Below are 14,917 nucleotides of genomic sequence, written 5' to 3' on the forward strand. Positions count from 1 at the left end.
AGCAAGAAATAATCTTCCACTTCTGAACTTCCATATTTCCACTTCCTTATGGTATTTTATCTTTCTCTTGAGAGATTTACATGCACATCTTCTCTACACTAAACTTAAGGGCAGGATCTGTCTCTGATCCATCTATGTCCTCCAAAATATCATTTAGTACATCGTAGGTGCTCAATAAAAATTTGTTGACTGAATCCAAAAGTATAAATAGTTTATCTGTATACCTCACACGAAGTTGCTAATTAGCATATAGTATATTTTAGACACTCAAAATGTCAACCTTCTTGCAGTAGAAATATTGGTGTGGAGATATTTCTGATTCCCAACACAGGTTAGTAACACAAAATACCTTTCATAAACTACAGTGCCTAATGAAATTGGCATGGGGCAGCTGTAAAGTACTTGTCCAAGTAACTGATTCTAGAGATTTCTAGATTGGTTTAAGGATTATTGATAACCATTAGTTGAATGCCTACTAGGTACCAAATACCCATAAATTTCTTTCTTTAAGATATATGAAGATATCAGTTTTCCCACTGTGTGGAATTTTAGAGTGAGACTTGTTCCCACATCTGAGTTTCTTCTGCTTAGCCAGTGGATGATTACAATGACATATACAGATTAGCCCACTGTAGAGTGCTAACAGTACAGTCTAAATTCAACAGCATTGGTTCTACATTCTTTTGAGCAAAAAGGCAATTGTTCATTTTTACTCTATTTGTAAAAATGCTTAGAACTTAACCTTTTCTAACAGGCAATTTTAAATTTTATAGCTCTTTTTAAGATAAAATGGCACATAATATAAAATCCAAAAGAATATTCCTTGACCTCCCAGGTTATCTAAATTTAAGGGATGCTTTGAAAACCAGGACTTAGTGTTTTAGTTTTTATCTAGACTTCACTGAAGTAGTTTCATGAAAGAAGTTATTAGGTCAATAAAGCCTTTTGTTTTTAGAGGTACCCTTTCAAAGACTGAAGAACAAAAGCCAATATCTGCAATGAACACACACAACACTCCCTAAATATCAAGCCAAAAATTGATAACAAAACATTTTCAACCCCTTCTTTTAATAGAGAGGATGAAAAAGTGACCACTCCCTCTACTGTAGGAGGTATGCATTCCATTTTATTCAATCTTTCTTTAAATTGTCTTAATTTCTCTAGTTCTATAGATTTTTACCAATATAGTAGGAGGTAATTATCTCAGGAAAGGTCTCTGTGTGTTTAAATAAATCATTTTTATAAACTAATAATCACCTGATACGTGTTCAAATCAAGAACTTTACTTTTTGGCTTGGCTTACAGCTGAGGACCTTACATGACTGAATCCTGAGTGTATCTCAGTTGATTCCACTCCAAAGGGTCTACTGCTGGTCCCCTACATACCTTGTGTATCAAGAAAAAGGAAACGAGGTCCTTCAGGGACTTAATGACCAGCTCCCTGAGCTGGAGTGACATGAAGGATGCAACAGAAGCAAAATATTCCTCAATGCGACGAGAGGAGTCATAGTCACTCTTGGGAGCAAAAAGGACCCACTGCTCCTTCTGGGAGACAAAAAGCTGGGCACAGGTGGGGATCCATCTGTAAAGAAAGCAGGGCGTCTAACTAAGAATCTCTTCCAAGCTCCAAGAAGTCCTCTCAGCCACTCCCCACTCTCCACAACAAGGCAGATGGCTCCTTTCCCATTAAGCAGCTTTGCAAATTGGTACTTTCATATCCCTGGCCACTTCACCTGCCAACATCCCTTTCTGGGGAAGACAGTAATAAGATTTGGATTGAGAGACTATTCTCCCATTAGCAATACCCAAATGAACAGTCCTGCTGAAAGATGAAAGTGTCTATAGTTTCTTCATTATATTCAGAGATTAGGGTAAAGGGGTATAAGGAACTGGAATGTTCTCTCCAACTTCTCTCCCTGGCAGATGTCTGTTTTCTGATTGAGACTTTATAGGGGGAAAGAGAAAGAGGAGAAAAGGAAGAAAACTTGGGAGGAGAAACTCCAGTGTGGCAGTGGCTGCTCAGAAGTTGAGAGCAGAAATTAGAAAACCAAAAGAAGAAATGGATGCCTCACTGTTCCTTTCATCCTACTTCCCCCAATTTCTAATTCCCAATGGGAACCACTGGCATTTGCATCCTATCATGTCTCTTTTCTGACTGCTAGAAAAGTACTACTCTAACAGTCAGAGAAGTACTGGTAATAGTCATAGTTGTAGAGGTAATAATTATATTTAATAGCTACTATGTGCCAGCTATTGTATAAACATTTTCTCTGATAATAAAAACCCATTGGTAGGTATTATCACCATCATCTCACATAAGGGAATTTCTCTGGCTCTGGACACAGTCCTGCATGCATTTGCAAAGGAAAAAAGAATTAAGTGACTAAAAACTCCCATCCTTGGAACCCTGCAGGTGTTTATCTGGGCCACCTGAACACAAGTCATTTAAATGCATTGTCCTGTAACCCAGCAAGGCCCACAGGATTTCAGAGGGAGGGAATGGAAGTGGTACTCTCATCAAGGAATGGTAATGAGAGAGTTTCAAAAAGGCAGAGGAAGACTAGGAGTGAGGGTCAAAGATCAGTGTACATGAGGAGGCACAGAGGCTGTCGGGGAAGGGAACATGGGAGGAAGAGAACAGAGGAAGATGTCAGTCAGAAGTCAGCAAAATCTGTGCAGCCCCCAGGTTGGATACGTTTTCACTTCACAGAGTTTTTGATCTTTATGATACTGTGATACAGCCCCATTCTGAGGCCAGATACTGACTTGTTGAGAAGAATTTGGCGTGCTTCCATGCAGTGTTTCTGGATGACATCCTGATATTCGTGAGGCTGCAGAGGTAATTTTCCCGCCAGTAATTCTGCTGTTCGAACAAACCTGAGGTCTTTAAATCTGCGGAAAGAGAGGGAAAAACTTCCTAAGCTAAGTAGATGCTTAATAACAAACTTTGTACGACGGGTTCAAAGGAAATATATTTTCATTTTTCAATGAGAGGAGATATAAACAGATTAAAACGAATTATATCTGAAAAATCTGGGAGTCTGAGGAGGGAGTGGATAGTTCACAAGAACTCTTGCAAGGAGTAGCTAAACTCAGCAGGTATTACTGAGCCTTCCTATGTGTCCTGCTCCGGGTAACCCATCTGGGGAGTGGGATTTTGACACTGACCTGGAATTTGGCTGGCTGGGAACTGGGATATCAAATGGACAAATCAAAGCTCTTCCCAACAGTGAAGACACAAAGGACAGGGCAAGCAAAGCACCACCTTCATGATCAAGTGGGTTCTACTCAATCCTCAATGTGGCCCCTGGGTGAGCTACTCAAAACAACTTGGAGGTCCACTTTGGTCTGAACCCAAAAAACCCTATAGACCTGCCCCCGACAGCTGACAGGCTCACCGAGACACCCACAGCATCCCTGGCACAGTACCTTACACAGTGCAGGTACTCAATAAATATTTGTTAAATGAACGCATGAATTTTTTCTTCCTGCCCTCTCTGATGATAATCTAACCTTCTCCTATTTCTCTCAGATTAATGAAGGTTCTGCCCTTTACCACACTCCCCAAGGCCTTTTTTTGGCTTACAGGGCCACCATTTCTCTTCCTGACACCTATTCATTCATTTATTAATCAGTCTTTTAAATCATCAGTGCCTACAACTTCCCAAACTAGATCTTTGCTCACTTTCTTAGCTTGCCTCAGTTCTCGCTTCTCATTTTCAACATCCACTATAATGACCCATTAGGCACTTTCCCTCATCCTTCTAAAATCCCACAGTCTACATTTCTATTCCTTTTTGGTGGAGGTGGTGAACTTAGTCTTCATCTTGTCTGGCCAGTCACAAAGCACTGCTAGGGGAGAACAGAATTCGAGGACCTCACTCTCCACACACTTTGATATCCAACTCTAGCATGGCCCTGGTCACAACCTGATAACTATGTTACTCATCTTTAGTTCAATCCTAACAAACTTCCCACATTGGCCAGAAAAATCTACTCCTTCAGATCACGACCCTCATTCTGGCCCTTAAACCCCTCAGCCTTCACTGATCACTAGGTGACCTCTTAAAATGTTTAAAGCTAAATACTGCAGGTCATATAAGAACGTTTTTCTGTAGCATTTCCTTAACAAATCTTTCTCCTTGATGATGTTTTGGTTCAGCTGACCAAAACCTAAATGATTTTGGCTCACTTTTGTGCCTCTGTTGCCGATATAATCTTCTTCAGGGAACCATGAAAAGCAAGTGATAAGAATCCTTCTTATAGTAGAAGCTATATGTTCAATAATTTGTCATCTTCACTATATGATCAAATTAAATTCACGTGTACATCCTCTTGGTACTGAACTTCTGGCAATTTTACCAGCCCTGTGACTGACTTTCTTGTTAATTTCTAGGTTTATTTTTTGAGGCCATAAACATGCTTATGCTTGTAGTTAAAGCAGTATCTTCATTTATTGAACAACTACTGTATGCCAGGCACTGTTCTAAGCACTTCACCCAACAACCCCATGAGGGAAGTATTGTTATAATTCTCATTTTGCATATAAAGAAACAGGGGTCCAGAAAGATTAACTTCCCTAAACCACACAGTTCATCAGGGACAGAGCAAGAACCAGAACCTAGGCTGTCTAGTTTCAGAGCCCACTCTATAAATTATTACTCTTCTATAAGTTATTATTATATACTTCTGCCTCATTAAAAAATTACTTTTTCCCCCCCAATGTCCTTACTAGCACCTCCAATGCCTTAGAAAACTGAATTCAGTTCAAAGAGGGACTGTGCTTATTTCTTATCATTGGTGGGCTCTGTCCTAGGTTGACCCCACCTGCAATTCCTTTTTAAAATATACGTAAAACTAAGAATGTGAAAAACAAGTAAGTTATCCAAGTAACAAGGCTCTCCAAAGACTAAACACATTCACAGCTATAGATCCTCCCCAAACAAAATATTTGAGTTACTGATGAAGTTCACCCAATCAAAATTACGTAAACATATCGGCCTCTAATTTTTCTAATAAAAAACCCAGATGGTGGCAGCTCATCATTCATTAGCCTGCCTTTGGTGAACTCTGGTGGCCTCATTCTCCCACCAGGGTTCACACCCCTTCTTGAGGGGTTCATAAAAGAAATCAGTCTTTCTTCCCAGTGCAACTGATGAATGGATAAACAAAATGTGGTATAGCCATAAAATGGAATATTATTCAGCCATAGAAAGGAATGAAGTACAGATACATGCTTCAATATGGATGAATCTTGAAAACATGATGCTAAGTGAAAGCAGCCAGACATGAAAGGCCACATACTGTATGATTCCACTTATATGAAATATCCAAAATAGGCAAATCCATGGAGACAGAAAGTAGATTAATATTGCCAGGGGCTGAGTGGAAGGGAGAAGAGAGGGTGACTCCTAATGGGTACAGGGTTTCTTTTAGGGATAATGAAAATATTCCCAATATTTTCAGGAAAGTTGCACAAATCTGTGAGTATACTCAAAATTACTGTATTGTACACTACAAAAGAGTGAATTTTAAAGTATGTGAATAACAATTTAGAAAAATGAAAGAGAAAAAAAAGTGACTCCTGCCTCCTCTGGACTTCTACCAATACCTGTGGCAAATTTAGTCACTGATGAATATAACTGAGACTACTGTTTGCCAACCCTGTACTGGCCCTGAGTTACATAAAGGAATAACCTCAAAAAAACTAAAAATAGAGTTGCCATATGATCTAGCAATCCCACTCCTGGGCATATATCCAGACAAAACTATAATTTGAAAAGATATATGCACCCCTATGTTCACAGCAGCACTATTTACAATAGGCAAGACATGGAAACAAGCTAAATGTCCATCGACAGATGAATGGATAAAGAAGACGTGGTATACACACACACACACACACACACACACACACACACACACACACACACACACACACAAGGGAATATTACTCAGCCATAAAAAAGAATGAAATAATGCCTTTTGCAGCAACATGGATGGAACTAGAGATTATCATACTAAGTGAATTAAGTCAGACAAAGGCAAATATCATATGATATCACTTATATGTAGAATCTAAAATATGACACAAATGAACTTATCTATGAAACAGAAACAGACTCATAGACAGAACAGACTTGTGGTTGCCAAGGGGGAGGGAGAGTGGGAGAGGGACAGAGTGGGAGTTTGGGGTAAGTGGATGCAAACTATTATATATAGAATGCATGAACAACAACGTCCTCCTATATAGCACAGGGAACTATGTTAGATAACCTGTAACAAACCATAATGGAAAAGAATATGAAAAAGAATATATACATGTATGACCGAATTGCTTTGCCATACAGTAGAAATTAACACAACATTGTAGATCAACTATACTTCAATAAAATAAATTAAAAAAAAGAATTTGGAAAGGAAAAAAAACAAAAAGACTCAAGCCCCCATATATTTCACAGGCTAGAGAGAGTCAAAGTCGTAAACATACGATTATAATTCAGTGTGATACATTTCATAATGGAGGTCTAATTAACACCTACTGGATACTTATATCAGGCACTATTCTAAGTACTTTGCATGTATTAAATTATTTCTCTCTCCTACCAACCCTATGAAGTAGGAAGTCTTATTATCCCAAATTTAGAGATAAGGATGTTACTTATGAAGCAGCACAGTTAGAGGTGGACCTGAGCAGGCTGGCTCCAAGTGAGTGCTCTTAACCAGTGTGCTCCAGTGCCTACAGACAGGCACTGGGTGCTGTGAAGGCACAAAGGAGGGCCACTTAGCCCTGCATGGAGAGTTGTCACTTGCTGTTCATACACAGTTTGGGTCTAGGATGTTTGTCATTTTACTTCAAGGGCAAGGCTACTCCCACACAAGATGATCTCTTATGTGTGGAAGCAATAAAGAAAGGGAAGAAAAGGGACAGGAAGCACTTCTCACTCTGTAAACCACAGCTGTTTCAGGCTGAGCATCATGGGGTTCACTGTGTGCAGATGGTCCTCGTTCCACTTCTTGGCACTGCTGTAGGCACTGTGCCAGGGCACAGGGGCCCGGATCACTCTTTGAGGAAATGCTCGGGGTATGCTCTCGATGAAGAGTCTTTTCCTCTCCATTGGATCCATGAGGATGTAATCAACTATAACCAACAGGGCAAACACTTGTTATTAAGCAGGGGCCTTGAACACTCTGTGCTCTTAGCGTCAACACTTTAAAGGTAAATGTGCCTCTGTCCATTTACACTTGGAAATGCTCCCTCATTTACAAGGTCAGTGGTAACCCCCTGGGTATAACTAAATTGGGTAGGTTCCACTCTGTTGGTATGTGAGATATTTCAGGGAAACAGGAATATAACTTTACAGTCTGGAGTACTTAGAATCTGGAGTTGAGTCCTGGTAGGATATCTAGCATCATGCATATGAGTGAATTAGTATTTGCTGATACCTCATTACTCATTAACTGATTTCTCACACCAAAATAGTTACATAAAAAATAAACACAATGGATGACACCAGATACCTATGAATGGAAATTTAGAGGCCAAATATTTCACGTGCTAAGGATTGGAAAAAGCCTCACAGAGGAAGTACCATTTAAGCTGGGTCATAAAGAATGAGTAGGATTTTGTTTGAAGGATAAGAAGTGCAGCTCCATGACCTTTGTATAATATACTCAAGGTGCTGTGAGTCATTCTGTGGCAGAAATAACAGGTACAAGTGGTAGAGTTCAAGGTGATAAGACTGGAGAAGTAGGTTGAGGCTGAAATTTGAAGGGCTTTACATGTTTATCCTTATAAGTTTGGTTCTAGCCTATAGCAGACAAGGAGCCATTATACTGACACCATTAGAAGGTTAATTAAGAAATTAAAAATAACTAGACAACTTGGTAAGTATAGCTGTGTTACAGATAAAATGGGAAGGTGGGGAACTAATATGATCACCTCTCCCCTTTGATGTGTTTCTCACATTATTCACCGTCATCAAACATTTCCCAATGACCTACTGTGTGCAAAACAAGACATGGGGCTAAATATGAAGGGGAGGGAGGATTGATGATACATCCGCTAATGTCTAATAAGAGAGCTGAGACCCATAAGAAAGACAATGCCAGTGTTAAATAACCGTAGAGAAACAGTGGCATGGGAGAAGTTCCAAAGTGGGATGAGTTGAAAGTAGAAACAAGAAGTGCTATGAATGCAGAGGATGGATTCATCACTGAGGGTTGCAGAGATCAAAATACTTGAGGGAAGAGGCAGGTCTTGAACTAGATTTTAAATGTGAGTAGGCCCCTACTCCTTAGTGTTGCTACTTACAGTAAGTAGCACCTGAGTAGCACCTGCATCACCTGGGAGCTTGTTAGAAGTGCAGAATCTTGGGCCTCTCCCAAACTCTACTGAATCAGAATCTGCACTTTAACAAGATCTTTAGGTTACGTAGATGCACATTAACGTGTGGTAAGTACTGGTGTGGACATGAGTGATGGTGGCGGGGAGCATTTGAATGAAAAGTTAAACAATGTTTTTGGCATTTTCAGAGTAACCAGGGTGAAGGACTGACAGTGAGAGGAAAGAAGGTGCCCTCCACATAGGAACCCCTGTGCCATTTATGCCCAGCCTTACCAATGCTTTTCATGAGGCTACTGTAATAGTCATTTTCCTTCTCCTCCACAAGGACAGTCATCAGAGGTTCCAGGAAGGGACTTGTCAGCAGTGTGTTAGAAATCAGCTTTGAAATCCGAACCATCACTTCATCCTCCTCAGGGGCAATCATGTGTTTTTGGACTCCATTGGTCAAATAGTAATAGTATCTCTTCCATAAACAAACCACCAACAAGAAAATGATCATAATCAATTGGCTAACTGTGCCCACTTGCCCACACCCATCAGCCACCAAGGGACCCTGTTCATACAGCACCTATCTCCATCCTTCACTTGCTCCTGGGCCTGTGACTTCACACTCATTGCAATAAATCGTTGGTGAGTATTCCCCATGACTCTGGAGGAGTCAAACAAAGCCAGAGAGATCTCAGCGTGGTATAAGGAAGGACTTGTCAAATGCCATGCAGATAGGAACAGTGGAAGGAGGACTGAGACCAGGGATGAAGGTGGCATTATCTGGTGAGCTTTTAGAAGAGGAATGACAAGCTCCTCAAGTGGACTCAAATACCCTCCTCAACAACACTGCTCCTATACAAAGAAAGCACTTGATTCTGTGGCTTGTAGCTGTCCCTGGGGAAAAACCCCCAAGTCTCACTGAGACTGGGGGGTTAGTTCTTCTAATCCAACCATGGGACTTTTGAGTTTAGAAAAGCCACACAAACACAGGAGCCGAACAAAAATGCCCAGTGGGACCTGGTGACGTTAGGAAGTTTGGTTTATCTAGGGCTTGCCTCTAAGCTGCTAGATGGCTGAGTGGCTCTGGAAATGAATAATTTCAGATGGATAAGAAGCACAAAGTATAGGAAAGGGTTTGAAATCAGATTTGACCTTCAGTGCCAATTGTCTGTGGTCGGAAGAGGCTGAGCTTACACCTCTTCAACCTTAATACAGGACAAACTTACAAACTTCCCTCACTGTAAGAACCGCCTGGGGTGAGGAGAGAGGCTCCTGTTAAAATGCAGATTCATAGGCCCCCCTGCTAGGGCATTTGGGATTTGTTAACAAGCACCCCAGGTGATTCTTATTTTCAGGCAAGTTTGAGAAGTGCTGTGTAGCTCCTAAGAGCACAGAGATGTCAGTATCAGCCAGACCTGGTCTAAGTTCTAGTTTTGCCTCTTACTGACTGTATAACCTTGAGCAAGTTACTTAATCAGTCCTCACCCGAATTTCCACAACTGGACAATAGGCATAATCTTAGTCCCCAGGTCTTGAATGGGGTCAAGCATCTAGAGGGTTTAGCATGGAATTTTGCTAATAGCACATGCTCAGTCACTATGGGTTTTTATTATTAATCATTTTACTATACACTATAAATTCACAAGCTATTTGTTCTTTTAAGATAGGAGTTGGAAGCTCAAAAGTCTACCTGGGACCAAGCAGGTAATGTTAATAACTGAAAGTTGGCTGTACATAAGAAAGTAATAAGGAATTGTGGAGACTGACAAACCAGAGAATGTATTTCTCATCTAAAGGAAGTGGCTACTGTCCAGCTTCAAATATTTTAATTTTTTCAAGAGAGGTTAGAAATCTAGCTTATGTGAGATTTCCTTTATTTTCAAAACACATCTATAGGCCAAATTCAGCTTATGGTAGGGTTGCCGGATAAAATACAGGATGCACTGGGATATACTTATACTAGAAAATTATTCATCGTTTATCTGAAATTCAAATTTAACTGGTGTCTTGTTTTTGTTTTATTTTTGTTTTTCAAAATCTGGCAACCCCAGCCTATGGGTCACCATTCTGCAACCTACATTCTAAGAGGACCCAAAGGCACCGATTTCTAAGACTTACTAGAGCAGAGAATTCAGGCACGCACACCTTCATTCAGTAGTCTGTCATGGGGTCTGGACTTCAGTATTTTTAAAACATTCCTTAGGTGACTCTGCTGTTTTTCTCCAGTTTAGAATCACTGAGATGCCAAGAGTAATACTTAGCAAACTGAGAGAAATGAGGCAATAAGAATGTACCTCCAAGTCTGATTCAGTTGGTTTGGTTTCTTGACTTTCTATTTCCATCTCCTGCTGTAACATCACATCAATCTGTTCTTCTGGACTCATTGGTCTGCTTCCTGGGAGAGTCAAAGATGTCACCACCTCCATCCTCATAGGTAAGGAGGTTGAGGTGTTGCAGGCCAACCTCGTCCTGAAAAGTAGACACAGCTCAGTCCTTGGTTCCATGGAACACCTCATAGGTTAGCATTGGTTTTGCTTAATTGGCTAATTTATTTTTATTTAGAGCCTCAAAAAATTGGATTAAGAGGATTGTTGGGAAAAAAACATGAGTAACTAGGTATCCAGGAATGTTTTAAAGTCAAGAAGCAGAGCATGGCTTTCAAGAGACCACAGCCTTCTTCGGTTCAGCCCAGTGTCCTGCAATCCCCTGTGCCCATAGGGACACCTTACCCAGTGAGATCCTCTTTGTCTTTGGGGGAGAACTTCATTTTCTTCTTATTAGGCTCTGATGAGCTTTTATTTGCTAGAACAGTAGAGAAGAAAGACATCAGTGATGGGCAGTGGCCTTGGGCGGTCCTCTGTCCACAGGGATGCAAGTCTCAGGGTAGTGCAGGAGAACACTAAGGGGGGTGGACTTGGTGTGGTGGGATGATGCAGGTGATGTGGGCCCTGTACCACTAATTACCTGTGTGACCCTGAGGAAGTGACCATCACTCCAAGCCTCAGCTTCCCCAACTGTGAAATGGGGATGAGCATACCTTCTGTTATCCCATACATTGGACAAGTATTAATAATTGCTCAATTCACTCCCCAATCCTATACGCTCTATTTTCTAAACATCAGGTGTATTACTGCTTAATATTTTTCTTTTAATAGATTCAGACTTTTAAACCTAATATATTTATTTTAAAGTAAATATTATATGATTACCACAAGTAGAAAAACCAGTATCATTTGCAATAAATATAATTATTGCAAATAGAAAAACCGAGGTCATTTGTAACAAATAGAAGGCATTGCAATAAATATCATTTGTGATAAATAAATTCAACAAATAATATAAAACTCTACTATTAAACTTTAACTGGATACTTGCTTAAAATTCTAGCCTAAGGAAACTAAGATGTCATAGAGACATGTTAAAGACATACTAATATGAAATTGACATTTTGAGGGAACCAGAGGATTGAAGACTCTTGCTTAAGATGTATTTTGAGTTCATACTTTAATTTCCTCAACCTACTCCAAATATAACAATAACAGAAAAAATATTCTTTAAAATTAAAAAGACAGTGCATTGTTCGAAAAGATGCTCTTCTGGGTGGACTAAAAATAAACACATTGTGAACTAAAAGTCTTAAACTTGGCTTCTTCAGCCAGAAGCAGGCAAAAGTAGTTAGGTGTTTGATACCTGGGGGAATAATAGAACCCAAAACACACCATGATTGTGGGGACTGCAGGTAGGCTCACAGCATGAAGCCAGGGCTGCCCTACCCAGGGAAAAGACAGCAACACTGTCATGCAGATAAAGCACTTGTTATCCTCAATTCACATGGTGGCCACAGATAGCAAAGAAAGGCTGGTAATATCTAGGCCAAGCCTAACATTGCCTCAGGGACCAGATCTACAATCCCCAAACATCACCTTAGGATGGGAGTCCTAAGCCACCAATATAAGATCTGGTACTAATTTGGGGTCCAAGATGCCAGATGAAGGCATAAAGGGAAAAAGGCAAGATTTTAAAAGGTATATCAAAAGAGTACACTGTTTGAGTACATTTATATGTGAGAACAACCAAAACTAACCTACAGTGACAGAAATCAGAAAGTGGTTACCCTGGGGCAGGATGGTGTTGGGGAGAGGAAGGAACTGATGGGAAAGGAGCACAAGGGAACTTTCTCTAGTGATGGAAATACACTATATCTTATTTGGGTGGTGGCTATATGGTGTAAACAATTGTCAAAACTCATTGAACTGAACACTTAAGATCTGTGCATTTTATTGTATGTGAATTATACCTCAACCAATGGGGAATGCATGTAGCAAGAAAGGGAAAAACTCTCAATATAAGTCTGCAAACTAAAATCCCATAACACATGAGGAAAACCAATACTAAGAAAGATAGCAAATAAACTCAACAATTGAGGGACATATTTACAAAATGGAAATAATACAGCAATACTAATAATTCTCTAAAATAAATGTTTAAGATCCTCCAAGTGATTGATATTGGAAGGGCTATGTCCATGAGAATAGAATAATAAATTGGCAAGGGTGGTACTCATAAATAGAACCAATTAGGAAATCTGAAAATAAAAAGATACTGTCATTAAAACAAAAACCATTCATTAGACACGTTAAACTCAAGACTGAACACAGTTGAAGAGCAAATTAGTGAGCTGGAAGATATATTTGAGGAATTCACCGAGACACAGCAGAGAGGATAAAGAAAAACATGATAATGGGTTTGAGACAGCAGGCAGATTGAAAGTCTCCAACACATCTCTAACAAAAACTACTAAAGGATATCTTTAAGCAGATATAGGTGTACCCAGTGGGACTAAACAAATTAATACATATAAAGTACTGTGGTAAGCAGCTTCCAAGACGGTCCCCAAGGATCTTCACTTCTTGGAATCATGCCCTTGTGTAATCCTCTTAAGTGTGGGCGGGACCTAGCAACTCACTTCTAACAAAGAGAAAATGGCAAAAGTGATAGGATGTCACTTCCAAAATTAAGTTCCAAAAAGACGGTGGTTTCTATCTTGCTGGCTCTCTTCTCTCTCTTGCTCTCTCCCTCGTTCCCTCTAAGGGAAGCCAGAAGTCATATTGTGAACTGCACTACGGATAGGCCCATATGGTAAGAAACTGATGTTCATGGCCAACAGGCAGTGGAGGATGTGAGTGAGATCGGAAGAGGATCCTTCCCTAGTTGCCTTTCAATGACTGTGGCCCTGGCTGACACCTTGACTGTACACTTGTGAGAGATTCTGAGCCAGTTAAGCCATGCCCAGATTCCTGACAGAAACTGTAAGATAACAAATGGTAGTTGTTTTAAACTATTAAGTTTGGGGGTAATTTGTTATGCAGCAATCAACAAGAAGCACATGGAGCACTGCTTGGTGTATGGTAAATGCCATGCTAGCCATTACAATCATTCCCATTTCAGAGACGAGGAGACTGAGGCTCCATGAGGTTACCCAAAGTTAGCTGCAGCAAAAGGTGGAGCCAGGACTAAAACCCAGGATTAGAAATCTCACTCCAAAGCCCTATTCTGGGGCTTCCCTGGTGGCGCAGTGGTTGAGAATCTGCCTGCTAATGCAGGGGACACGGGTTCGAGCCCTGGTCTGGGAAGATCCCACATGCCGCGGAGCAACTAGGCCCGTGAGCCACAATTACTGAGCCTGCGCGTCTGGAGCCTGTGCTCCGCAACAAGAGAGGCCACGATAGTGAGAGGCCCGTGCACCGCGATGAAGAGTGGCCCCCGCTTGCCGCAACTAGATAAAGCCCTAGCACAGAAACGAAGACCCAACATAGCAATCAATCAATCCATAAATCTTTAAAAAAAAAAAAAAAAAAAAAAACCACATGGGCTTCTCCAGCTCTGGAGGAGGATTTAAAAAAAAAAAAAAAAAGCCCTATTCTGAGTGGGTATGGCACAGAGCCAGAAATACCTAATGGCAGCCCCTGAACAATCTTCTCCCTGGGGACATTGATGGTGACGGGCTGGTAGACCTTCAGTAGGTCCTTCAGTTTCAGGTCCTGGGCCATCAAGGAGTAGTTGTTGGCAATGGAGTCGCTGGGTCCACAGTGGTGGTGCTGCTCTTTGAAGGGTGCAGCCAGGGTCCATGATGTGCGTTGCATCAAGGGTGGGTAAAAGCTGTGTGACATGACTGTCTACAAGGGAAGAAATGCAGAGTGACACATGATGGGGGACATCACTCAGGGGGCCTGGGCTCCTTAGGGCCAGGCTCCACTCACACTGAGACTCATGGCATCCCACATGCCTTACACGGTGGCTCTACCTTCTGCACACTGAGTGCAAATACTTTCGGAATGGACACCAACTGTACTTCTCTGACCATTGTGAGCATGATTTCTGATGACAAGGATAACAGCTTGCTTTCAATATTCAGTAAATTTGTGATCAGATAATTTACATCTACTGTCTTTATTACTATGGACGTGGCTATAAGGTAGAAATAACTGTTCTCATTTTACAGCTGAATATGGAGAAGTTCAGAGAGTTTAAATAATGCAGCAGGTAAGTGAGAAGGCCAGATTCTAACTCACCTTTGTGTTA

The 14,917-nt window shown here is 40.8% G+C and overlaps 1 protein-coding gene across 10 annotated transcripts in view; it reads right to left on the reverse strand.

Annotated features, from left to right (window-relative positions):
• The window catches only part of DNAH3 (dynein axonemal heavy chain 3), a 208,869-nt gene that overhangs the window by 184,888 nt on the left and 9,064 nt on the right, over positions 1 to 14,917 (reverse strand). For 9 of the 10 annotated variants that reach the window (XR_014236086.1, XM_082362351.1, XM_082362354.1 and 6 more), the window contains 7 exons: positions 14,289 to 14,511; positions 11,065 to 11,137; positions 10,630 to 10,804; positions 8,621 to 8,810; positions 6,946 to 7,141; positions 2,767 to 2,892; positions 1,387 to 1,582 (listed from right to left, as the gene is read on the reverse strand). Coding sequence is in view for 9 of the 10 variants with exons in the window: in XM_082362351.1 (XP_082218477.1) it covers positions 1,387 to 1,582; positions 2,767 to 2,892; positions 6,946 to 7,141; positions 8,621 to 8,810; positions 10,630 to 10,804; positions 11,065 to 11,137; positions 14,289 to 14,511 (1,179 nt within the window). In the remaining variant the exon portion in view is untranslated. The remainder of the gene's footprint in view (positions 1 to 1,386; positions 1,583 to 2,766; positions 2,893 to 6,945; positions 7,142 to 8,620; positions 8,811 to 10,629; positions 10,805 to 11,064; positions 11,138 to 14,288; positions 14,512 to 14,917) is intronic. The other variant, XM_082362358.1, reaches the window with a different exon arrangement.

The sequence above is a fragment of the Balaenoptera borealis genome, assembly GCF_965194805.1.
Source record: "Balaenoptera borealis genome assembly, chromosome: 16".
Lineage (NCBI taxonomy): Eukaryota > Metazoa > Chordata > Mammalia > Artiodactyla > Balaenopteridae > Balaenoptera > Balaenoptera borealis.